This window comes from Nicotiana tabacum, chromosome 5 (genome assembly GCF_000715075.1).
Source record: "Nicotiana tabacum cultivar K326 chromosome 5, ASM71507v2, whole genome shotgun sequence".
NCBI lineage: Eukaryota > Viridiplantae > Streptophyta > Magnoliopsida > Solanales > Solanaceae > Nicotiana > Nicotiana tabacum.
Window position 1 is genome coordinate 116,456,851 of NC_134084.1, and position 27,037 is coordinate 116,483,887.

The 27,037-nt window shown below is 37.5% G+C and overlaps 2 protein-coding genes across 3 annotated transcripts; one reads left to right on the forward strand and one right to left on the reverse strand.

Moving 5' to 3' along the window:
* Positions 1-6,508: 6,508 nt before the first annotated feature.
* On the reverse strand, positions 6,509-25,248 carry LOC107801555 (bifunctional protein FolD 2). Of its 2 annotated transcripts, none has more exons than XM_016624901.2 (6): positions 24,952-25,248; positions 18,733-18,887; positions 18,153-18,336; positions 7,657-7,814; positions 7,259-7,471; positions 6,509-7,072 (listed from the first exon to the last, which is right to left on the reverse strand). In XM_016624901.2, the coding sequence occupies exons 2-6, from the start codon at positions 18,844-18,846 to the stop codon at positions 6,842-6,844; spliced, it is 900 nt and encodes a 299-aa protein (XP_016480387.1). In that variant the 5' UTR covers positions 18,847-18,887; positions 24,952-25,248; the 3' UTR covers positions 6,509-6,841. The 2 variants fall into 2 exon arrangements, with proteins under 2 accessions (XP_016480387.1, XP_016480388.1); XM_016624902.2 differs by having other exon boundaries at positions 18,733-18,890; positions 24,952-25,091.
* LOC142181216 (uncharacterized) lies at positions 9,279-16,230 on the forward strand. Its single transcript, XM_075253981.1, has 2 exons — positions 9,279-10,199; positions 10,785-16,230. The coding sequence occupies exon 2, from the start codon at positions 11,829-11,831 to the stop codon at positions 13,458-13,460; it is 1,632 nt and encodes a 543-aa protein (XP_075110082.1). The 5' UTR covers positions 9,279-10,199; positions 10,785-11,828; the 3' UTR covers positions 13,461-16,230.
* Positions 25,249-27,037: the final 1,789 nt, after the last annotated feature.

Below are 27,037 nucleotides of genomic sequence, written 5' to 3' on the forward strand. Positions count from 1 at the left end.
AGCAGTCCGCATCTTCTTCCATGAAAGTTATGTCGTCCTCGGAGACTTCCTAGAGTCTCTTACTGTGTGTTACCGACACCTTTGTCTTTTTTACCGCCGAAAATATCACACCGTTAATCTTGTTCCCCCCAAAAATTATACGGATCATCAAACGTGGAGGATCCTTTCTTGCTTTTGAAGGCTCCGTGTTATCGCGACTGCGACCGTAATTGTTTTTAGCCCGATCACTCAAATATTCCCTGAGATGGCCATTTTTCAGCAATGTTGCCACCTCTTCATGCAGATGTCGCCAATCCGTAGTCCGGTGACCATTTGTCCTGTGATATTCGCACCACAAAAGAGGATCCCTTTGGCTAGGATCAGATCTCAGTGGCTTTGGGAATCATGCTTCTTTATTGTTCCTCACAGATGACACCAGCTTCATTACGCTGATGTTAAAGTTGTATTCGAAAAGCCTAAGGTAGGAAGAATCTTGAGAATGTGACGTTTCCTTGTCCTGCAATGACCTTTTATTTCGGTCGCGATTAGTTCTCCTATCGGTAGTGAATCTATCTGCCGAGTGAAAACTTCTTCCGCGTCATTCGGCCCATTCATAGGGCCAAAATTGACCTCTTGAAGACCGTCAATCTGTGTCGAAATCATCTTTCAATTTTTCTTTATTCTTTTCCCAATCCTGACCTCTGGCCGACGCCGGGAAACCGAGCTGATCATCATCAATCCTTATCTTTGACTCGTACTGGTTGTGAACATCCGCCTAAGTTGTCCCGTGGAACTCAAGTAAACTTTCTTTTAACTTCCGGTAAGCATTGAAACTTCTCGGATTCAGACCTTTGGTGAACAGTTTAGCTGCCCATTCGTCTAGTACGGCCGGTAGCAACATCCTTTCCTTCTGGAATATGGTCACAAACTCCCGTAATAACTCATATTCTCTTTGTGCAATCATGAATATGTTGGCCTTTCGGGCTTGTACCTTTCGGGCCCCGACAAGGGCCTTGATGAAAGAGTCCGCGAGCATCTCAAAGGAGTCTATGGTGTGCTCTAGCAAAAGCGAATACCATGTTAGGGCTCCCTTCATAAGAGTCTCCCCAAACTTTTTCAGTAAGACTGACTCAATCTCTTAGGGAGTCAAATCGTTTCCATTCACCGTCGTTGTATAGTTGGTGATGTGTTCTTGAGGATCTGAAGTCCCATCACACTTTGGCATGTCTTGTATTTTAAACCACTTCAGGATTAATTCTGGTGTCGCGCTTTGTTTGAACGACAATTGTGTGCACTTCTTTCAGTCCGACCCTTTCTGCACTGGTGGTGCACCCAGAATTTGATCCATTCGAGCGTTTATTTTCCTTATGAACCACATGAGTTCGATTTTAAAAGGATCATTCTCATTGTTATTACCGGATCCTCCATTGTTCCCCTCGACCCTCTCAAAGCCGACTTTGACCCTTGGGGTGTTGTTATCGACCCTCTACGTTGTTTGATTCGCGGGAGCACCAGGAGGAACTACACCTTGTCCATTCGCATTGTTGGAAGCATCCAACAATGCCTGCTTTAATTCTGTCATGACCTGATCCTGCCACGAGAGATGGCCCATAATGGCCCTTTGTTGTTCCATCGGGATCCTTACTATTTCAACGACGTGCTCATCTTCAGCATCATCAGGGTTTGCCTCTCAGACATGTCGTGGATACTGCTCATCGTGAACCGGCGTGGCCTTGATCCCCTCGTTGCAGGTATCGCTGATGGAATCTTTGTGTTGATTTCCTTGGACCTCAACATTTTGTATGGTATTGACACTGTTATCTACCATTTTTAATAATTTTTGCTAAGAACAAAGAATCGAACAAGTTAGTAATAGATGTAGGGATCAATTCAATTACATGATTGTCTATGACCAACGGTGAGCGCCAAATTATTTACCCGTAAAATGATACAGTTGAATTTGTATATGGTTTATAGACAAATGAGACGATTTGATCCAAAAAATAATAGATGAATTAGACAGAAATGTAAGACTTAGTCTTGAAATTGAAATAAAATGGCAGATATCTTAGTCTCGGGCGCAGAGTTGGTGGAGGCAGTAAGAACAATATAAATAACAAGTAAAATGTTATTGAGCTTTTAATAGAATATATTGTATGCTTATCAGAAAATTCGTGTCCTTACAATGATGGTAGAGCTCACTATTTATAGTTACACCTAGGGAACAAGGTCATAGGATCAAGCCCCTCTTAAATGACAATTATGAGGGTCATTGAAGATTGTGTAATGGTGGAAGTGAATGTCATATTCTCTATAACAGTCCATGCACTTAATGCTATAGAATATTCTTCATTGAATGCTACCGGGTGACAGGCATTTATTCTGTCTTTATGAATATCATTCTCTCTGATGACAAGCAAGATCATTGCCTCCGGGCCCGACTGTCTTCTATCTTCGGCTTTACGTGTCGCTTTCTCATGCAATTATTAAATATGAACATATTTTACTCTATACAATGGTATTAATCTAGATTAGTCGGGCTAATAGGTTCCGATACTTCCGTGTATATGGTTAAAATTAATCGTGCAGTTCAAAGTTGGGACCAAAAGATTGATAGAGCTTTCTTATCTACAGGTCGTTTTTCTTCTCTCTTTTATCAGGTGGTATTTCTCTTCTTTTTATCTAGAGGTTGTATTCCTTCTTTTGGTGTGTTATTGTGATCACCATCTCATTCTATAAAAGGATGACTTCGACATATTCATATTCAAGATTAAGATGAATTTTCATGCTTAGACTTTAGGTAGCTTTCCTCAAGTTTTTTTTTTTAAAAATTTACATTATGAGCACATAAAGATGAAGTGTACTTGGCTTTGGAATAATTGGCTGAAAACAAGAGAAATCTTCACTTTCTTTCAATCCATAAGCCAAGTCACTTTCTTTCTCTTTTATTTTCTCTACCTACACCTAATTAACTTACGTAAAACACTTTTAGAACAAGAATTGTCAAAAAGAAAGCTGCATGCTTCTTATATACGCAAAGGAAGAAGGGTGCCCCCCAATTACATTATAAGATCTAGACACGCTTAGTCCCCCTCGGATATTTCATTTTTATTTTATTTTTGTAATAATAATCGATAGGTTATATATTGATCGTTTTATATCTTAAAATGAGTTGTCCATAAATACTTAATCTAGTAGCATATATTGTTACGTTATAGCTTTTGACTGGGGATCGATAAAATTTTGTTCTTGTGAGGAAATTGTTGGATAGTTACAATATGGAAGTGGTTTTTAATAAAAAGAAAACCATACTCCAGTATTTGTTCTAAAAAGGTTTCAACCTTTTGAAATTATATTAATAGAAAAGAATGTTGTTGGCAATTTGAATTCGATAACAAGATTGTATACAAGATAAAGAAAATTAAATACAAGTAGTCACTTTAAGATAATTGTAGTAGAAGGTTTCTTAATTTCACCAATAATGATCGACATATTAAAGTAACTATTTATGCTTGATCTTTCTATATAAGAGCAGGCTTCCAGCATGGGAAGCATGTTTGGCAGAAAATAACAACAATTATTGGCTACTAAATCTAGTGGGAAATACCTAATATCCATATTCATTTTTCATTTCAATATTTCATTTAACAGAGTAGAAGGATGTGTTACGCTTTCAATTGGAAATCGATTAGTGATGTTGGTTTCCTACTACCTACGTAGATGATAAGCTAGAAACTTAATTTTTAACTATATTCCGCACTCTTATTACTATACTTTAATTGTATTTGAGCCTAATTATTAGAGTTTTGTACTTATTATGTGTGTTATGTTGTGTAGGATGTGATTTTGAGCGAAGTGAAGCCAGTTTGGAGCTAAAATGGATGATTTAGAGCTTTGAAGTCTGAGTAGAAGCCCAAGAAATTAAGTTGGGATCATGTTCGGGGGTCGAGGACCAAGTCTGGATATTAAAAAGTAAGGAAAAAAGATTACTCTGAAAAAATACACTACCGCGTCGCGGGGTGCAAGATGCTAGTGCAAAATTCCTGCGGAGTGAAAAAAATCAACTCTCTGAAAATCCTCACTGATGCGGCGCATGGCGCATAAGCGAAGTATATTTTTGTGGTCCAATTATCCCACTTCGGCTTGGAAAGAGTAGTTTCGTTCGGGTCCGTCCCTACATGGTATCTATACACATCAAAACCACGATTTTTAGAAGACTTTTCACCTTGGAAGCTTTTGGAGAGCATGGGAGGCTACAAGACACACGATTTCATCATCTTTCCATCAATTTAATACGGAAGTTTCGATTGTAACATTAGATTAATATTTTCTTACTTTTAAATTATAATTGTGATGACTTCCTCCACGATTATGGAGTAGTTTTCCTTAGTATTTGACGAATATGGTATTTTGATTAATATTTGTGGATATTACTTCTAGTTCTTTGCTCGAAATCGTTTGTGGAGCTTTAAATTGTTTGCAATTTAATTCACCGGTTTATTTAATCAAAAGAGAAATATTTTGGTGATTATCTTTGCGTTACTTGTTTGGTTTAATTCAGTGATTCTTTTAAGTAATCGAAAGAGCTTATTGAATTGTTGATTAAGTCAAGTTAGGAGAATATTCGAGAAACGATTTCCTAGAGACTAATCCATTAATGCATGCTTGCATATTTTTACGGTGCTTATTAAATTATTTCATCTCGTAGAGTTAAGATTTAATCGAGAGAGGAGTCTTGACTACACGTTTGAACTAATCATCGAGTGAATTCGTGAGAATCATTAGAACAATAGAGTGAATTGAACTTGAATGGATCCCAAATAACTATCTTGCACCTATCATGTCACGACCCTTATTTCTCTCATTGATATTTCAGTGTTGTTCAACTCTTGCCTTTCTGTGATCAATTGTTAATTGTTTTAATTTCATAGTTAATTTTAGTTACTAATCATCCCAATCAAAGTGTTAATCATCCTGAATAGCGTTAAGCTAGAAATTACTTGAATAGTATTTAAATCCAATCCCTGTGAAGACGATAATTAAAATATACTATATTTGGCTAGCGAACATCAATTTCGTATAGGTTTTACGCTCGTCATACCTCAAACGGAGTTGAATTATTATAAATGATTATGATCTCTGATATTCTATAAAGTGAGTGATGAAAAATGGAAGTCGATATGGCGGAAGTAATGGTGAAGAAGAAAATAAGAGCAGCAGTGATTGTAGAAGCAGAATAAATTCAAATATGTATTTTTTTCTTTTGCTAATGTGCTCTTTTTCATTATTTTGTTACGGAAAAATGACATTGTATAGTTGTTCTCAAAGTAATAATCAAATATATATATATACATTTTAATATATTATATATAAATTGTATGCAGTTTTACAACTATCAAATGTAAATAGTTTCGGGTGAGGGCTAAAAAAATAATCTTTACCCATTATGGTACCACTTAAGCTGTGTTGGAAATGCACGTGCCTAAGATACATTTTGTTTGCGGTTCGAGATTCTAATAAGACAATCCTCTTGTTAAAGTGCTTTGATGAAATTTTATGGCTAAGTTTAAGGGGCTGTCTATGTATTTGGTCATTTTTTCCTTTCGAAGATATATAGATTTGTTTCTTGTGAAAAATGGAAGTATGCATATCCACAAATTAAAGTTGCATCTATGTATCGATGTACTATTAGAGTGTTTCTTTTTGTTTTAACCATATTGTGAATGTGCGTGGTTAATTTACTCCCGTCGCAAAGTATAGATTAGATTTATTGGAGAATGTCGATATCGATATCAATACTTTAAAGTTTAAACAGAGGAAACTCTTGTTGGTTTTCTACGCTTCTTTTTCTTTTTTGGGTTATAAAGAGAAGTAGTATACATAGTCTTTTGTTCATTATTCAACTGTCACCTTACGTAATTGTTAAAGTTCTCTTAACACTTCAGCTACCTAATGACAATTATTGTACCCCACATCCCCAATGCTAGCTCCCATTTTCAATTCATGATACAAACCTAATAATTGAAAAAAACAGAAAAGGACAGCTCGATGAACGAAATTCTTGCGTTAATATAAGATTCGGGAAAAAGCTATAACTCAATGGAGTATAATATAGGGAGTCTACCCTGACATAAGCATTAGTGGTTATGCTACAACTCGAACCCCTAATTATAGTTCACACGACAACTACATTATCATTGCTCTAAAGCTTCTCTTCAAATTGGGAAAAAAAAGTCATCCTACGAATAGTTGCGGCAATCAGATATCAAACTCCTAAAATAAAACAAGAATAGCTTTCCCAATATATATATATATATATATATATATATATATATATATATTAGGCCGAGCCTTATCACATTGAGAAGTTCGCTTATGAAATGAAGCAAGTGGTTCGAGAAAAGAAATAGCAGTAGACTACATATCTGCCATGAGGATGGTTGGTTTCAAAGGACAATTGTATTATTAGGAGTTCATATCAACGAAAGAAAAAAGAATTAATATAAAAACATATTGGTTTTGAAGTTGGTAACAGAAGAAGGATCCTTTTTTCATTAGATGTACAGTGCATTTTCAAAGTGACATTGTAAAAAGAACCGCTGCTACAATCTTGTTGTTCAAGACCTTAGGCTACCCTAGCAAGAAAGTGTTTTAACTTCACCAGTTCTAGTGAAAATTTTAGATTTCACGAAGCTCTTTGACGCCAAATAACTTCCCAACACGAATTCCACATCACAGGAACACTCTCATTGCTATTTAGCGACACCTCTAAATGTATGGTTTTCTTTAAATATTACTAGAAAATATCAGCAGCTTAGCAGCCTTGACATCTTATTGTAGGTGTAAGAGCTAAAGAAAGTGTTTACTTCTCGATAACTCGTTTAGCTCCATCCAAGGTATTCTTGAGAAGCATTGCAACAGTCATTGGTCCAACACCCCCAGGAACTGGAGTTATCCATCCAGCTACCTTACATGCTTCCTGAAAATTGACGTCTCCAACAAGCCTATAACCTGATTTCCTATTAGGATCATCTACAGCATTTGTCCCTACGTCAATTACTGCAGCGCCCGGTTTAATCCAGCTACCTTTGATCTGAAAAATAAGCTAGCAACTTGGTTCAGAGGCCAATCATCTATGAACTAAAAAACCAGCACTTGCTTCATTGAGAAAACTCTATTGCAAGGGAATAGTAAACAAGGAATTAACTAATAGAAGCAAAATGTTCAAAAAAGAGGCTTCCAGGAGGGTGAGAAGGGAGAAATGAATGCTCCTTGTTACCATCATAGCCTGTCCTGCGGCAGCAATAATAATGTCTGCTTCACGAACGATTTTTTCTGGTTCCTTGGTGCGTGAGTGCACTATAGCAACAGTAGCATCTTCCTTCAGAAGCAGCAGAGACACTGGTAATCCAACAATGTTACTTCGACCAACCACAACGGCATTCTTCCCTTTTATGTTAATCCCACTTCGATGCAAAAGCTCGATGCATCCCTGTTTAGCAGAGACCAGATAGGAGTGCTTTTAGAAGACAACAACAGATTGTTGTATATAGATAGTATAAGATTTGAACATAAATTCTTAATTTAGGCAGGAGAATAAGAGAACTGGATGTTTCTATCTTCCATAACATAAATATTAGTTGTTCTCAGAATCAATGAAGTGTCTCACTTTATTACCTTGGGCGTGCAAGGGAGGAACAGAGGTTGTCTGCCTTTCATTGCAAGCTTGCCAATATTCAGCGGATGAAAGCCATCTACATCCTTTTCCAGACTGATTTCACCAAGAACTCTCTCTTCATTAATGTGTTTTGGTAACGGAAGTTGTACCAGTATACCTGTAGCAATGCACAGAGTGCTTTTAGTTCACTTGTCTTTGTTATGTGACATTTGATATTCTACCCCACATATTTGCTTCACAAAAATGTACTTGCAGAACTTTGCAATAAAATGCTTACTCATGGAAAAAGAGAGAAATTAAACATCTATGCAGCAGTCAGGCTCAGGCAAAACTTGAAAAAAGCCACCAACTGAGAGTGAGTGAGTTTTTTTAATATTACCAAGGTAAAACCTACTTTAAATAGTCATGTATAGACGGTCTAAATACACCAACACCAGAACACCCATATATAGAAGTTGTAGCAGGTACTTAGCCAAGTTGAAATCAGACCTACAAAAGCCAAAATGTAGGAATGAGATATTTGATGGGCCGTGCTTTCCCGACACAGCATATTAGATAAGAAACCCAATCTGAGGATTTCAACAATGTGTCAAATTACACTTACTATATTAACTGATTATGTAGTATCCACTTAGTACCAATGTCATAAAGCAATATGCAGGTTGCATGTATAATGTCTGGTTACTATAGATACCACTATGTTGCCAACAATTAACACGATTGATTTTGTCCAACAGAGCAAATTTCATATCAGAATATTTTACTAGGACCTTAAAATTTTCTTTTTGACTCTACGCAGGCATGGACAATGTTGGCTAAAAATAACCAGGTTGTACAAAAATAAAAGTAGGAGCATGGATGACAATGTGTCTCAAATTTATAAAAGTTTCAAAACTCGCTAAATATAGAATTTAATTTTTCCCCTTAAATTATACTCCTATTACGGATTTAAACTCTTGTGATTGACTTTTGAGTTACTTCTTTATTTATAAATAATTGTGACACAATTAGAAAAATATTAATAATTTTAATATTATAAATTATTAAAAATGGGTATCATTAATTATTAGTTAAGTGAAAACAAAACAAAACAAAAAATAAATAAGAAAAAGAAATAAAAAATAAAATAAATGGAAGGATAAACCTAAAAGCCCATAAAGGGCTGTTGGGACCTAAAAGGGTTCCTTTACCCTAATACATAAAAGTCTTATGTTCATTCTAGAACAGAGAATAACGAAAACAGAAAAATCCTTTATACTAGAACAGAGAGTAACGCAACAGAAGCAGCAAACCCAGGAAATATTTCACGCAGACAACACGAAATAATGCTAGGGTTCTTTACAAATTAATAATTCTTGAATTCAGGTATATAAACCCTATTGTCAATTATCCTACAATTGTAATAGGTAAGAATTGAATAGTTAATTCCCTTCTTCCTCTGTATCAACAATAAGTTCCATGTTTAGGTGTGAAACTTTGAAATTAATTCAATTGCACTGGTTGTTGTAGAATCAATTATTTGACGGGTATAAATTGGACTGGGGCCTACGTATTGGCTCGAGAAGTTTTGAGGTGAGTTGATATAACCCTTTTGCTAAAGTGGTTTAACTCACAAAAGCACGCATACAAGGTGTTTGATAAATTGCTTAAAAGAGTTTATATTTACTTAATTGAAGCGAGTGAGTACCTATTAACTTAGAAGTGTTCTAGCAAAAGTTTAGATGATTTATTATGATATATGTGCGTAAATTTTCAGATTTTTGTGTTATTCTTATATGCTATTTTCATGTTGAAAATTTATGAAGAAGCAAGAATCTTTAGAAATACTTTTACATGTTTATTTCATTCTTATGCCATGCCTTACATTTAAGGATACCAGTATGAGTATGTATAAAAGATTTAGACTTGCAAAGTCACAAGAAGAAGTTTTAGAAAGAAAAGATTTTTGGGAGTATCCTTTATTCTGAGAAGGGGTCATCGTCCAGGCCTAGGGTCCTCATCAAGGCGTTGACTTCCTGAAACTACTTGTGCCAAAGTAGGGAGCACACGAGCCGAGGGTCTCGTTGCTGAGAACTTACTTAGTCATGCTAAGGTATGAGACATGAGCGCTGAGAACCATGAAATGAGTGGCACCTCGTGGATTGAGCCTATTCGATCAGGTTGGGATCGAACCCGTGCCGATCACACGGTGACTGAGACAGAATTAAGTCAGGATAGTTAGAACTCCCAAAGTATAAAGTGAAGTATATTTTTTTTAAGAAAGAAAAAGAAAAGAATTTCTTTTGGAATATTGATAAACTGCTATTATGCAATTATTTAGAATTATTCTTATAAGCTTTATGTTTTACATGCATTTAGAACATTTGCTCATAATGTATATGTTATTAAAGTTTCGCCCCCTGTTGTTGAGACTCATTGAGTACAATGGATGGTATTGACGTTCTCTTTTGGGAACCTACAATGGTCTGCAGTACAATGTAGGAACTGGATTTCCAGGCGAGCAGGCTACGAGTTAGGACTTCCTTCTCTTCTAGTGCTATTGGTGAGCTCCGCTTTTGTTCGTGGAGTATTCCTTAGAGTTATCTTTATTTAGTTATTTCTTTGTTTACTTAGAGAACTGGCCAGGAAATCTCATGTCCTGAGCAGTGCGTCAGTTTATCAGTAGAGACTTCATAGACATAGTCGTTGGGTTAAGATTCAAATGTTTTTGATAATAACTTAGCAGTATTTTATTGGTTGCTACGAATAAAGTTTTGAAGTTGGCTTATTTTAGATATTTAAATTATTTAAAAGTATTTGGTTACAGTAGTGCCTTGTGGCATATAAAGTTTGAAGTTATAATAGATTTGATAAGCAGAGATGGTCCGCTCGGTCATGTTTAGTGATCGAGTGCCGGTCCCGACTTGTTCAGAAAATGGGTCGTGACAAACTCCCAGGTTTATGGAGTCCTAGGGGTCTATGAAGCCGTGTTAGTAGAGTCTTGTTTATGTGTATGAAGCACGTCATCCTTATAAACAGGAGGCTACAATCATTTAGGAAAAGTCTCTTTTTTTCCTTACTTTAGATCGTGCAGTAGAGTCTACCTCTAAGAAATTATCTAATTTATACGTTTCTCCAAAACTCGCAGAAATGGCTCGTACTCGCAACTCTGACACCGACACTCAGGATGCTGCTCAAGAAACTATCGCTACTATTGTGGCTAAAGGTAGAACTAAGAAGGCTTCGACTCAGAAAAGGAGGGGAAAATCCACAAAGAGAGTCTAAGTACCCCGGGTTGAACAAGAAGAAGGGGTGGAGCATGATGATCCAGTACCGCCCCTAACAGCAGCTCCGGCTCAGGCAACTATATCTCCCGAGGTGGGTCAGATGTTTAATGCTGTCAACAGTGCTATAGAGATGTTTAAAGCCTTTATGGCCAACCAGAACGAGAGAAGAGATAAGATTCCACCTCAATCAAATAGACAGAACAATTCTGAGTCCTCAAGAGTGAATGAATTTTTGAAGTGGAGTCCTCCAGTGTTCCATGGTTCTATAGTTGATGAAGATCCGATGTTGTGGCTGGAGGGTGTCAAGAAAGCCCTCCGAGTGATGAAAGCATTTGATGATGAAGCTATGGAGCTAGCTGCTTACCAGCTTAGAGATGTGGCCGGCGCTTGGTTTGAGATGTGGGAAAAGGAAAGAGATGAAGATGATGGTCCGCCTACTTGAGAAGAATTTGAAGAGGCCTTCATAGCTAACTTTATCCCAGAAGAGGATAGGGAAGCTAAGGCTACAGAGTTCGAACAGCTCAAGCAAGGGAATAAAAGTGTGCAAGAGTACTACATGGAATTCATAAGGTTAGCTAAGCATGCTCCTCACATGGTTAAGACAGAAAAAGCAAAAATTTGCTGGTTTGTTGGCGGTTTAGCTTACCACATTAAGTATACAACATCAGCTGCAGCAGTAGGGATGACAGTCTTCTCCTCTGTTGTGGGATTTGCCAAGCACTTAGAAAAAGATAGACAACTAAGGAGAGAAGAAAAAGAGCATAACAAGAAAGCCCGGACAGCGGGCAGGTTTAATGGTACATCCAGCGGAGGTGGAAGGGATTCCTCTAATAAAAAGTCATTAGCACCAGCTCAGTCCAGTCATCAGTCAGGTGGTGGGTCTTCCTTCAGACATACTCAGAGTTATGGAAACCAGTCTCGCCAGAATTAGAATTTTAGGACATCATCCTCACATAGCCAGTCATGTTGAACAACATTCACACCAGCAAGGTCTTTGTGGAACAAGTAAGCAGCAACATTCAGGTCAGTGCAAGCTCGGGTTTCATGGTTGCTACCATTATGGAGACATTGGTCATATAAAGGCCAACTGCCCAAAGTTGCGACGTAATTTCAGTGGTGGATCAACTCGTCCTTCTAGTTCCTCAGCTACTGCAGTTGCACCACCTCAGGCTCGTGGTTCTCATAATCAGACCGGGCATGGAGCAGGCAGAGGTGCAGACCGAGTTACTCAGGGAGAGAGACAACCCCGTTTGTTTGCTACACTTGATCGTCAGAGTGCAGAGGCATCTGCAGAAGTTATTACAGATATACTTTTAGTCTGCTCACATAATGCTTATGCCATAATGGATCCAGGTTCAACGTTTTCATATGTGACTCCATACTTTGCAATTAACCTCGGACTAGAACCTGAACAACTTAGTGAGTCATTCCTAGTATCTACTCCAGTTGGCGAGTCAGTGAAAGTCACCAGAGTCTATAGAGGTTGTATAGTTTCAGTCCAAGGTCGCAACACCAAAGCTGATCTCATAGAGTTAGAAATGGTGGATTTTGATGTGATCATGGGTATGGATTGGTTGTCTTCCTGCTATGCCATGTTAGATTGTCATGCCAAGATAGTCAGGTTCCAATTTCCAAATGAAGAAGTCTTAGAGTGGAAGGGTAGTTCAGCATCGCTTGTAGGTAAGTTTATTTCTTACCTTAAGGCACAACGAATGATCGGTAAGGGGTGTCTCACCTATTTGGCTCACATTATTAATCCAGAATCAGAACCACCAGCTCTTCAGTCAGTGCTAGTTGTTCGAGAATTTCCAGAAGTTTTCCCAGATGACCTTCCCGATGGGTCTCTCAGAATGTGTGTCGACTATCGGCAGTTGAATAAAGTTACCATTAAGAACAAGTACCCACTGCCAAGAATTGATGATTTATTTGATCAACTCCAGGGTGCAAAGTACTTTTCAAAAATAGACTTGAGGTCGGGGTACCATCAGTTGAGAATCAGAAAAGAGGATATATCTAAAACAGCCTTTAGAACTCGCTACGGGCACTATGAATTTCTAGTGATGTCCTTCGGGTTGACAAATGCTCCAGCTGCATTCATGGACCTCATGAATAGAGTTTTCGAGCCATTCCTGGATACCTTTATTATTGTGTTTATAGACGATATTTTGTTGTACTCTAAGAGCAAGGAAGATCATGCAGAACACCTCAGAATAGCCTTGCAAACCTTGAAGAAGAATGAGCTTTATGCCAAGTTTTCAAAATGTGAGCTCTGGTTGCAGTCAGTGGCATTCTTAGGCCACGTGGTATCTAGTGAAGGAATAAAAGTAGACCCTCAGAAGACAGAAGCAGTCAAGAACTGGCCTAGGCCGACAACGCCAACCGAAATCAGGAGTTTCTTGGGGTTAGCTGCCTACTATAGAAGGTTTGTAGAGGGGTTTTCCTCACTTGCAGCTCCATTAACTAAGTTGACTCAGAAAGCAGTTAAGTTCCAATGGTCAGACGCTTGTGAGCAGAGTTTTCAAGAGTTAAGAGGTTGACCACTGCACCTGTGTTAACCTTGCCGACAGGTTCGAATGGGTTCACAGTGTATTGTGATGCCTCCAGAGTGGGCCTTGGTTGTGTTCTTATGCAAAATGGAAAAGTTATTGCTTATGCTTCCAGGCAGTTAAAGAATCATGAAAAGAACTACCCCACACACGACTTAGAGCTTGCAGCAGTGGTGTTTGCATTAAAAATATGGCGACATTACCTTTATGGCGAACATTCTGAGGTGTTTACAGATCATAAAAGCCTCCAGTACATTTTCAAGCAAAAAAAATTAAATTTGAGATAGAGAAGGTGGCTCGAGCTATTGAAAGATTATGACATCAATATCCTTTATCACCCAGGCAAAGCTAATGTGGTAGCAGATGCACTTAGTAGGAAGTCAATGGGTGTCTTGGCCCATCTTGTAGTACAAAGGCGATCTTTGGGTCGAGAAATTTAAAAATTAGCAAATGATGGAATTAGATTGGACGAGACCGAAGAAGGAGGTATAACTGATTATGCCTTAGTGCAATCCTCCCTTGTTGCGCATGTTAAGGCTAAGCAAGACGAAGATCCGTACTTAGTGAAGTTAAAAGAAGGAGTCAGAAATAAAGAAATCACTGTTTTCACTCTAGGAAGTGATGGAGTTTTGAAGTTGAATGATCGGTTATGTGTGCCTGATGTAGATGGTCTTAGGAAGGCCATAATGGAAGAAGCTCACAGTTCGAGGTACTCTATTCACCCAGGTGCTACCAAAATGTATCTAGATTTGAAAGAGTTGTATTGGTGGAAAGGCATGAAGAAACAAGTAGCAGATCATGTAGCTAAATGTTTGAATTGCCAGCAAGTCAAAGCCGAGCATCAGAGGCCTGGTGGCCTGGCTCAAGATATAGAGATACCACAGTGGAAGTGGGAGATGATTAATATGGATTTCGTAGTAGGTCTACCTCGCACGTACCGTAAGCATGATTCAATTTGGATTATTGTAGACCGACTGACACAGTCCGCGCATTTCCTACCAGTAAAGACGATAGATTCCGCAGAGCAGTATGCGCAATTGTACATCAAAGAAATAGTCCGATTGCATGGTACTCCTGTTTCAATCATATCTGACAGAGACCCTCAGTTCACAGCGCATTTTTGGCAGGCATTTCAGAAAAGATTAGGTACCAAGGTCAATTTAAGCACCGCTTTCCATCCACAGACCGATGGCCAGGCAGAAAGGACCATTCAGACTCTCGAAGATATGTTGCGTGTGTGTGTTATAGATTTTGGAGGTAATTGGGATGATCACTTGCCACTTATAGAATTTGCTTACAATTACAGCTATCAGGCCAGCATTGGTATGGCTCCTTATGAGGCGTTGTATGGGCGGAGATGTAGGTCTCCAGTGGGTTGGTTTGAACCAGTAGAGGTGTCGTTGACTGGTCCAGAGTTTGTTTGTGAGGCCTTGGAGAAAGTTCAGCTAATTAGAGAAAGACTTAACGCGGCTCAGAGTCGTCAAAAGTCTTATTCTGACAAGAGGCATCGTGAGTTAGAGTTCATGGTTAATGATAAGGTGTTTTTGAAAGTTTCACCAATGAAAGGAGTTATGAGGTTTGGTAAGAAAGGGAAACTTCGCCCTAGATTTATCGGACCTTATGAAATTCTAGAAAAGAAAGGAAACATGGCTTATAAGCTAGCGCTACTCGTTGAGTTGTCCTCTGTTCATCCTGTATTTCATGTGTCTATGCTTAGAAAGTACATTTATGATGAGTCGCATATAATACCTGCCGATACTATAGAAATTAAAGAAGGCTTGACTTATGAAGAGGTACCTATAGAAATTCTCGATAGGCAAGTAAGAAAGTTGAGAACAAAAGATTTAGTATCGGTAAAAGTTTTGTGGGGTAATCATGATTCAAAAGAGGCTACGTGAGAGGTCGAGGAAATTATGAGAGAGAAATATCCATATTTATTTGAGGAAAAAGGTATGTGAACTTAGGTTTGAATTGGCATTTATATTTTATTTATTAAATACAAATTAGCATGTGTTTATGTCCTTGCTAGATTATACTTAGTTGTTGAAGTAATTTAGTTTTTGTCAGAGTATATTTAGTTATTTAATAATTTAGTGCCATACCAGAGTACATTTAACTCCTTAAAGTGATTTACTTTTGCTAAAATATTGTGTTTTAGATTCTTGTTGGTTATTGTGGTACCTCCTTGCCGGAGTGTGAGTAATTAATTTATAAGTTGTGTATGGTGCCTAAGAATGGCCTGTTATGGTATATGTGGTTGTTGGTGGTGTAGTTGTGGTATTTGTGACAGGGATATTTGTTTGGATAGTCCAAATTACAAGGAAAACTCTGCCGAAATTTTTGAAAATTTAGGGAGTTAGCTAAAATTTTGATTCCCTTAGAAGAGTGAGTAGTGCTAAGAAAACTTAAGAGGTTCAAGGACTTAAGCAATGATTGTTACCTTAAGAATAAGGCCCTAGCAACATTCGAGGACGAATGTTTTTAAGGAGGGAAGATTGTAACACTCCTCAAATTTATAAAAGTTTCAAAACTCGCTAAATATAGAATTTAATTTTTCCCCTTAAATTATACTCATATTACGGATTTAAACTCTTGTGATTAACTTTTGAGTTACTTCTTTATTTATAAATAATTGTGACACAATTAGAAAAATATTAATAATTTTAATATTATTAATTATTAAAAATGGGTATCATTAATTATTAGTTAAGTGAAAACAAAACAAAACAAAAAAAATAAGAAAAAGAAATAAAAAATAAAATAAATGGAAGGACAAACCTAAAAGCCCATAAAGGGTTGTTGGGACCTAAAAGGGTTCCTTTACACTAATACATAAAAGTCTTATGTTCATTCTAGAACAGAGAATAACGAAAACAGAAAAATCCTTTATACTAGAACAAAGAATAACGCAACAAAAGCAGCAAACCCAGGAAATATTTCACACAGACAACACGGAATAATTCTAGGGTTCTTTACAAATCAATAATTCTTGAATTCAGGTATATAAACCCTATTGTCAATTATCCTACAATTGTAATAGGTAAGAATTGAATAGTTAATTCCCTTCTTCCTCTGTATCAACAATAAGTTCCATGTTTAGGTGTGAAACTTTGAAATTAATTCAATTGCACTGGTTGTTGTAGAATCAATTATTTGACGGGTATAAATTGGATTGGGGCCTACGTATTGGCTCGAGAAGTTTTGAGGTGAGTTGATATAACCCTTTTGCTAAAGTGGTTTAACTCACAAAAGCACGCATACAAGGTGTTTGATAAATTGCTTAAAAGAGTTTATATTTACTTAATTGAAGCGAGTGAGTACCTATTAACTTAGAAGTGTTCTAGCAAAAGTTTAGATGATTTATTATGATATATGTGCGTAAATTTTCAGATTTTTGTGTTATTCTTATATGCTATTTTCATGTTGAAAATTTATGAAGAAGCAAGAATCTTTAGAAATACTTTTACATGTTTATTTCATTCCTATTGCATGCCTTACATTTAAGGATACCAGTATGAGTATGTATAAAAGATTTAGACTTGCCTTTCACAAGAAGAAGTTTTAGAAAGAAAAGATTTTTGGGAGTATCCTTCATTCTGAGAAGGGGTCATCGTCCAGGCCTAGGTCCTCATCAAGGCATTGACTTCCTGAAACTACTTGTGCCAAAGTAGGGAGCACAGAGCCGAGAGTCTCGTTGCTGAGAATTTACTTAGCCATGCTAAGGTACGAGGCATGAGCGCTGAGAACCATGAAGCGAGTGGCACCTCATGGATTGGGCCTATTCGATCAGGTTGGGATCGAACCCGTGCCGATCACACGGTGACTGAGACAGAATTAAGTTAGGATAGTTGGAACTCCCAAAGTATAAAGTGAAGTATATTTTTTTTAAGAAAGAAAAAGAAAAGAATTTCTTTTGGAATATTCATAAACTGATATTATGCAATTATTTAGAATTATTCTTATAAGTTTTATGTTTTACATGCATTTAGAACCTTTGCTCATAATGTATATGTTATTAAAGTTTCGCCCCCTATTGTTGAGACTCACTGAGTACAATGGATGGTACTGACGTTCTCTTTTGGGAACCTACGTTGGTCTGCGGTACAACGTAGGAACCGGATTTGCAGGCGAGTAGGCTACGAGTTAGGACTTCCTTCTCTTCCAGTGCTATTGGTGAGCTCCGCTTTTGTTCGTGGAGTATTCCTTAGAGTTATCTTTATTTAGTTATTTCTTTGTTTACTTAGAGTACTGCCAGGAAATCTCATGTCCTGAGCAGTGCGTCAGTTTATCAGTAGAGACTTCATAGACATAGTCGTTGGGTTAAGATTCAAATGTTTTTGATAATAACTTGGCATTATTGGTTACTACGAATAAAGTTTTGAAGTTGGCTTATTTTAGATATTTAAATTATTTAAAAATATTTGGTAACAGTAGTGCCTTGTGGCATATAAAGTTTGAAGTTATAATAGATTTGATAAGCAGATATGGTCCGCTCGGTCATGTTTAGTGATCGAGTGCCGGTCCCGGCTTGTTCAGAAAATGGGTCGTGACAGACAAAATAACATCTGCAATATGCCCAAACCAAGTACAGACAAAAAGGCTATATTTCCCCACTCAAACAACAGAAGCATAACAATGCAAAAGGCTAGAAAGATTAACTTCGTAATATCGCCAATGACTAACCATGTACATCAGGATCAGCATTCAGCTCGTGGACCTTGCTAATTAATTCAGCTTCAGCTACATCCTCTAGCAGGTCTATGTCAAAAGACTTAATGCCAAGCTCAGCACACGATTTTCTCTTCATATTCACATAACTTTGAGAATCTTTCCTATTTCCTACAATGACTACTGCCAACCCAGGGACCTGAAAATAACAAAGAATTTGGATACTTGAATACTGCATAACAACAACAACCAAGAATACTGCATAACCCACGAAAAAATACAATTTCTGATGGACATTGCTTCACCATCTTCGGAATTCAGATGTAACATCTGCAATATGCCCAAACCAAGTACAGACAAAAAGGCTATATTTCCCCACTCAAACAACAGAAGCATAACAAAGAAAGCATAACAATGCAATTGCAATATGCCCAAACCCACGAAAAAATACAATTTCTTTGCTTCACCATCAAAGAAAGCAATTGCTCTCTTTGAATTATCTTCATAAAATCCACGATGTAATTACCAGATTAATAGGAAAATTTTCGTACATGCATTCGCTTAAGCATGAAGATACACATGTCAGGGAACTAACCTTGCCATACTTTTCTAAAAGGAGTCGGACTTCAGAAGCAATCTCAGAACGAATAGTTTGAGCAATTGCTTTACCGTCAATGATGGTAGCCTTGTGATCTGATGGCGATGCCATTGTTTCTTCAAACGAGAGATAACTTCCCTATAATTTCAGGACTGCTGGTTTCATACAAGAAAAGATAAGTTAAACCAAAAGGTTGGACTAGGGTAAGAGTAGGCATGTTCAAAGTCAACATTCTACTACATAAATCAGTATCAATCCAAAACATATTAAGAAGCTATCGATTTACTTCAGCTATAGTGATATTTCAAAGTGTATTGTGATTAACGGTGCCTAACAAGAGTGTGGCGTTCACAAGGCTAATATATGTCTGACTAAAGTGTATTTGTGGACTGATGAGTACATTCTTTCCCTACTTCAGAGGAACAAGTGCACTACTTTTCCTAAAGTTCCATTAGGAAGAAAAAATCATTTAGAGATGGGGCTTTTAAAGGAGTGGAAAAACTAATGGATTTGATTGAGTGTTTGCAAACTTAATGATTGAAGAAAAGCAAAACTTTGCACCATAGTGCTCTATAACTGTAGGTTGAATTAGAAAATTCAAAAATTAAGGTCCATTTTCAAGTCCAAAAGTGTTTAGATAACAATGTCGGTAGTTGGTTATGCGACAGAAGCCAATGAGGTTTTTATAGTAAACTTAAAGGTCCTCAATTGGGAGAAAAAAACTTTTGTAGCCTCCCTATTTGAATTTTTCATATAAAGTAATTGGAGATATGCCCAATTCAATTTGATTTCCTCTAGTATTGATAGCCGAAAATATCTCAAAGCTTTTCTCAATTGTTTAGACAGATTTCAAGGATATAAATGCTTAAGTTTAGCACCTTCAAGCAGTAAAAAATCAACTACGCCTCAATCCGAAACTAGTTGGGATCAGCTAACTATATGACCCTCTATATCCATTTTGATTCTCTCGTTCCAACACTTGTAAATAATAAAATGTTATAATCACATTATATAATGCTGAGCAAACAAAGATATAATTCAAGAAAGAATATTCAATGAAACCCACTTAATTTCAGATAAAAATCCAGCAAATAATTCAGCTCAGCATATGCAATTTCATCCTAAATCTCAGTACGTACAATTTTAATTGAGTAGCAGATTGTCAAATCCACAATACCATTTAATACATGTATATTAATAACGATAGTAGCAAGTTATCTCCTTCTGTATAGGACTTTTTGTTATTCTATTTTTTAATATTTCTTTTGGTGCTTATCAGATTCCTTTTGTTTAGGATTGTTATTCACATAGGTTTCTCTGTATCCTAGATTCTCTCTAAGTTGTTACATTATTCACAGCTTTTATGTACTACACTTGGCTATATAAAGCCAACCATATAATCAATACGATATAAGTTCTTCTTCTGCTTATCACTCTTTATGGTATCAGGAGCCCTACTGCTCCAACGAGTTTGATCCTAATTTTTTTTAAACCCACGCACTGCACACACAAATGGCTCCAAGTTCTCCAACTGTTGTCAATGCCGATAACACCTCCGGTTCAAAGACTGTTGTCCAGTTCAATCCCGTTGCTCAACTTCCCATCAAACTTACTGGTAGCCATAACTTTTCACTATGGAAGGCTCAGGTGTCCATGCTTATGCGTGAGCACAATCTCTTTGGTCACCTTGATGGATCGAAACCAACACCCTCTCAGACTATCTCTGCAAATAACCAAGAAGTACCCAATCCTGATTTTCTTGCTTGGTTTCAGCAAGATCAGCTCATACAAAATGATGTCTTGGCATCTGTAGACACAACAATTGCTAGTACGGTTGCTTCTGCTTCCAATGCCAAAATGGCTTGGGATGCACTGCATATTGCTTATGCAAACAAGTCCCAAACTCGTATCTTTAGTCTTCGAGACCGTCTAGCCCGCCTTTCCAAGGACTCTCGCCCTATTGCAAATTATCTTCATCAAGTTCGCTCACTATGTGATGAACTTGCCACTGCTGGATCCCCCGTTTCCAATGAAGAATTGGTTGTCAAGATTCTTACTGGACTTGGATCTAAATTTCGAGACCTTTCCGCTGCCATCCGAGCTCGAGATTCAACAATCTCATACGAATAACTATATGAAAAGCTCCTTGATCATGAGCTTTTTCTTCATCATGAGGAAGCCAAAAGGACTCCTTCTGCTCCAATAACTGCTAATATTGCTCAGGAGACTGCGTCAACTCCTACACGCCAGGGATCCAACAACAATCGGCGATCAAATGCGCCCAACAACAACAATATCAATCAACAAAGTCGCAATCAAGCATGGCGCAATAATCAGCAGCCCAGGTGCAACAATCAGCAACAGCAGCCTCCCAACAACAGCATTTACTGTCGGCTTTGTGATGGTAGAGGACATACTGCTCGTGTATGTCGGACACGGTCTCACAATCATTTTCAAGCTCGCGCTAATTATGTTGCACGCTTCCAAAATCAGCAAGCTTCGTGGATCATTGATAGTGGTGCAACACATCATATTGCCTCGGACACTCAAAGTCTAGCCACTATGCAAGACTACCATGGTTCGGAAGATATAGTCATGGGCAATGGTAATACCATTCTAATCTCCCATACTGGTAATGTGAGCATTAATTCATCAAATCACAAATTCCATCTCCAAAATGTTCTCTGCTCTCCAGCCATTAAAAACAATCTACTCTCTGTCTCTAAGTTTTGTCAAGACAATAACACCTCTATTGAATTCTTTTCTCGTTTTTATTTTGTGAAGGATCTGACTACGGGGGCGCCATTGGTTCACGGATGGACTAGAAATGAGTTGTATGAGTGGCCACCGGGCGATGTTGAAGGTCCTCCCAAATGCAATGTTGCTGTCCTATATCACCTGTGGCATCGACGACTAGGCTACCCTAATCATCGTGCTCTAAATTTCTACTTGACTTTTCCATTCCAGTTTCTGATTTAAAAACCAGTATTATCTCTAATTCATGTTATTCCAATAAAAGTCACACGATGCCTTTCTCAAAAACTTCTTTGCACAGTGATAAGAAATTACATTTAATTTATAGTGATTTGTGGGGACTGTCTCCGGTATTATCAATTGACAAAAAACGATATTACGTTTTATTTGTTGATCAATTTTCAAAATATGTGGTTGTTCACACTCAAAGCTAAAACAGAAGTTTTGAAAATCTTCCAAACCTTACATCCCTTGCTTGAAAGACATTTTCACACAAAAATATTATCCTTGTACACTGATGGTGGTGGTGAATTTCAAAAATTAAATCCCTATTTAAAAACACATGGAATCGAACACTTAGTGTCGCCCCCATACACACCCCAACGGGTAGCCTTAGTTGAACGCCGACATCGGCATGTCATTGAGACAGCCCGCACCTTGTTACACCAAGCATCCTTACCTTCAACTTATTGGAGTTATGCATGTCATCAAGCAGTTTATTTGATCAATAGGATGACTACACCAAATTTACAAAATAAATCACCTTTTGAAATCCTATTTCAAACAGTGCCTAATTATAATTCCATCAAGGTTTTTGGATGCTTATGCTACCCATGGCTTAAACCATATTCAAGTAATAAACTAGAACCTCGATCTACACCATGTGTTTATTTAGGATTTTCTAATAAATTTTATAGCCATCAGTGTTTTGATCCATTCCAAAATATATGTATACAGGGATGTAGTTTTTCTAGAAGACAATTTTCCTTTTCAAAATATTTTTTCAGATTTTAGAAGTAAGGATAATGTAGCTTGGGATAATATTTCTATTGAACAACCAGCCAAAGAGGATAATAATTCAACTTTAAATTCCTCTTATCAGCTTCCACCACCGGTTACTACATTGCCCACGGTCACTGGCCTACAAGCTATCACATCTGCTCGTGATGATGTCTCTCAACAATCAGGTAATATTCCTTCTCCTCATACCTTGACTCCTACTTCTCCACCTTCCACACAAGCTCCGCAACAGCAGAGAACTACTTCTCCTCCTTCAATCTTGGCACCTCAAGTTTTGCCCTCACAGCCACTTATCACATAACAAAGACGAGAAAGACCATCCACTCCTAGCCAAAATCCAGGTTCGTCCCACTCTACATCTGCTTCGTCACTACATCAGCCGCAAATGGCTTCTTCCCCACCTCGACCAGAATCCTCTCAGCCTATTCAGTCGGACCCACCAACCCAAACCCAATCAAACCAGCCAGCCACCAAAATGCACCCAATGATCACTCGATCACAAACTAATAGCCTTAAACCTCATCAATTTCTCACAACCACTACATCATCTCGAAAAATTCCCACAACCCATAAGCAAGCCAAGCTAATTCCCTACTGGAATTCAGCAATGCAAGCCGAATTTGATGCTCTTGTTCGCAACCAGACTTGGGATTTGGTTCCATGTGACTCTTCCAAAAACGTAGTGGATTGTAAGTGGTTATTCCGTATTAAGTATAAACCTGACGGTTCTGTTGACAGGTATAAGGCTCGTTTGGTTGCCAAGGGATTTACTCAGCGTCCTGGACTTGATTACCATTCCACCTTTAGTCCAGTAGTCAAGCCTGCTACTGTCCGTCTTGTCCTAACTATAGCCACTCAACTTGATTGGCATGTTCATCAGCTGGATGTTAACAATGCCTTCTTGCAAGGTAGTCTTGATGAAGAAGTCTATATGCGGCAGCCACCAGGATTTGAAAGTTTTGAGAATCCTACCCATGTATGTCGTCTTCAAAAGGCAATTTATGGCCTCAAGCAGGCTCCTCGTGCTAGGTATACTGAACTCAACAACTATCTGTTTACTTTGGGTTTTTTTAAATCCCGATCTGATTCCTCGTTCTTCATTTTGCATAATATGGGTTCACTGTGTACATTTTGGTCTATGTTGATGATATTTTAGTGACTGGTAATCGCCAACGAGGTGTTCATTATATCATTGAGGCTATCTCAAAACGTTTTTCACCGAAGGATTTAGGACCTCTTCATTACTTTCTTGGTGTTGAGGTAATTCGTTCCTCTACTGGTCTCTTTCTCTCTCAACAAAAGTACACTATGGACCTACTGCATGAGGTTGCGATGGATAATTGCAAAGGTGTTTCTACACCCATGACATCTACTGTTGTTTTTGATCCCTCACCTGATGATCATCTAGTTGATGGTTCGTTATACCGACGCATTATTGGTAAGCTTCATTACCTTTCTTTCACTCGTCCCGATATAGCTTATGCTGTCAGCAAGTTGTCACAGGCTATGCATCAACCGCTTATGTCACATTGGGTTTCTCTTAAGCGGCTTCTCCGCTATCTCCGTTCCACTACTTCCTATGCTGTACACATTGCCAAGGAGAGTGACCGTAGACTGCTTGCTTACTCCGATTCAGACTGGGCGGGAGATCCTCATAATCGCACCTCCACCACTGGTTATGTTATCTATCTTGGTCGTTCTCCTATTTCATGGTCTTCGAAGAAGCAACGTTCAGTTTCTTGTTCTTCTACAGAGGCTGAATATCGGGCAGTTGCAGCTGCTGTTTCCGAGACTAATTGGCTCACCCATCTTCTTCAAGAGCTTCAGTTTCCTTTAACTGCTGTTCCGAGAGTTCTCTGTGACAATGTCAGCACCACTTATATTTGTGCCAATCCTGTTTTCCATAGCCGCATGAAGCATGTGGCCATCGACTTCCACTTTGTCCGTGAGCAGGTTGAGCACAAACAGCTTGAAGTTACCCATTTACATGCTGCGGATCAAGTTGCGGATCTTCTTACAAAGCCTCTTCCACAAGCTAACTTTCAATAAACATTTTTTCAAGTTGGGCGTCGTAGACCTCGATGCCAACTTGCGGGGGCGTAATAACGGCAGTATCTCCTTCTGTATAGGACTTTTTGTTATTCTGTTTTTTAATATTTCTTTTGGTGCTTATCAGATTCCTTTTGTTTAGGATTGTTATTCACATAGGTTTCTCTGTATCCTAGATTCTCTCTAAGTTGTTACATTATTCACTTGGATAAAGCCAACCATATAATCACTACGATATAAGTTCTTCTTCTGCTTTATCACTCTTTATATATACCCCAACAGAGTGGAATAGTTCAATTGGTTAGCAACAATAGAGTCAGTTAGGATACTCACTCCTCCATTAACAGTCAGATTTCTGACGTCTATGCAAACAGTAAGGGAACTGATACTTACAGTAAAGAAAATCTTGAAGTTGTAGCAGAGAAATTGGGTCGCCGGATTTGCACCCTATTTAGATCAAATCTTTCATTTGCAGGAAGAGGAGCTGACAATTGGGGTAGGTGAGACTGTACAAGGGTGAAAATTACTGTTCCTAATAGATATTTTTGGGGTACCCAATGTGGAAAAAAATGAAACCTTGAGAATTATCAAAAGGCGAATCGACAAAATAATAATAATAATAATAATAACAGTAAAGTAGAGAGCATTAAAATGAAACTTTTGAGTAGTCGAGATTAACAATATGTTCAAAGTTAAATGTTGTAAAGAATTTGTCAATAAGTAAAGAAATTCACTTTTCTAATTTTATCGAAAATGACTTTTGTACAAAAAATGACCTTTCACAAATAAAAACAAATTAATAACTTCCGTCATGCCAAACAACCTCGGCTAAAAGTCATTTCCCTTAGTCAAATTAAACATTAGAGATTCAAAACTTAAAGAGCTTTAAATCGGATCTTGAAGGAACTAAGGCACATGGGTCATGAGCTAATAATTGGTTGTGCATTGAGAACATGTATCCTTTCAATTACGAGTTTAATTAAACTCGTAACTTTCGATACAAAATGTAAATTTATATGTAAAAAACTTATTAAATTCTCAATAATATTAGACTTTGAACACATAAGTTTGACAGTACAATAAGTTTAAGGTTAAAAATCTTAAAAGCTAAATCCATTAAATTTAAATCATAGACGTGCCCCTCTGGTTGAGAATCCACTAATGCAACAGGAACAATCCAAATCCAGCTTTGGTATTTGGTACTTAAAATGTATATCAGTTTTGTTCATATAAGTTACACAGGATTATGCAATATCTATCAAGTTGCCTTGTGTCTCCTGGATTTGTAAACGAAGGAGGGAAACAAATCCTTTTAGATTCAAGTCCGCTCCTTCATTTTTCTTAATTTTAAAATGATTCCATAAACCAAAGAGATTCATAAATGGATGAACTGTCATATAATATAATGCAAATGCTGATTTGAAAATCGTATAAATAATGTTGTTTGGTTTTCTTATATAAAATCAGATCTTACTGGATCAGACATGTATATCGCGAATCGCAAATAAATATTTACTCCTATGTTGTTTGGTTTTCTTATATAAAATCAGATCTTACTGGATCAGACATGTATATCGCGAATCGCAAATAAATATTTACTCCTGCCTCTCTTGTAGGGGGTGGCACATCTTCAATTAATGCATCATTTGATTACTATTTAAAAATGGTTAAGCTTTTCTCCTCTTTATCTTGTCCAATAATCTCTAGTAATGATTAAATTTACTTAAGTTTCTAATGCAGCTATGTTTGAATTCTTTTCTTGGACACAAAACTTTTTGGCATATTGTTTAGGTTTTGATAATGTATATTTTAGGTTTAGAAGCATAAAAGCAAAATTATTGGAAATGGTTTTCTTTTTTCTTGTTTGTTGTGGGGGGGTGGGGGCAGTGGCATAACTGACCACCCTTCGTCAAAAAATTGCACTGTTTACATTGGTAAAATATTATATTTTAAAAGTATATAACACATATTGAACACCCTTTGTCGGAATTTTTTCCACTTTTTTTAAATTTGAACACCCTTAGATAAATCCTAACTTCGCCACTGGGTTGGGGTGGGGGTTAATGTATTACAAAAGTGATTTGGTAACAAAAGTACTACTGTATTAAACAAAACTCAACACTTAATCCCAATATTTATATAAAAGCAGCACATGGCCAGCAAGAAAATAGTTTTAAAATGGGAAATAGAAGTAATTGGTGCTACTATTTTGCTAGTTGCTACTATAAGCTTTCATGATCCAACCAAAACTTACATAACTGAAATTCAACATCAACAAATATATCGAAATAAATCCATTTCCATGGGATAAGAATAACTCCAGACATCATTCTAAAAGATAAATCAGTGTTGATCTGGCATGTCAAAAGGAATAGCAGCAGCACTGTGAAAGTTGACCAACAAAATGGAAGATAGACAGGTAGATCTAAGATTTAATCTTGACAGATTCGATCTTTAAGGGAACTCGTTATACTTTTCC

Bases quoted from the DNA above. Each gene is read 5' to 3' on its own strand.
- LOC142181216 (XM_075253981.1), top strand. From the start codon at position 11,829: ATGGAAACCAGTCTCGCCAGAATTAGAATTTTAGGACATCATCCTCAC.
- LOC107801555 (XM_016624901.2), bottom strand. From the start codon at position 18,846: ATGGCATCGCCATCAGATCACAAGGCTACCATCATTGACGGTAAAGCA. The intron at 18,337-18,732 runs GTTAGTTCCCTG...TGTTATTTTCAG, and splicing joins TTTTAGAAAAGTATGGCAAG to GTCCCTGGGTTGGCAGTAGT. The intron at 7,472-7,656 runs GTAATAAAGTGA...TCTGCTAAACAG, and splicing joins TCCTCCCTTGCACGCCCAAG to GGATGCATCGAGCTTTTGCA.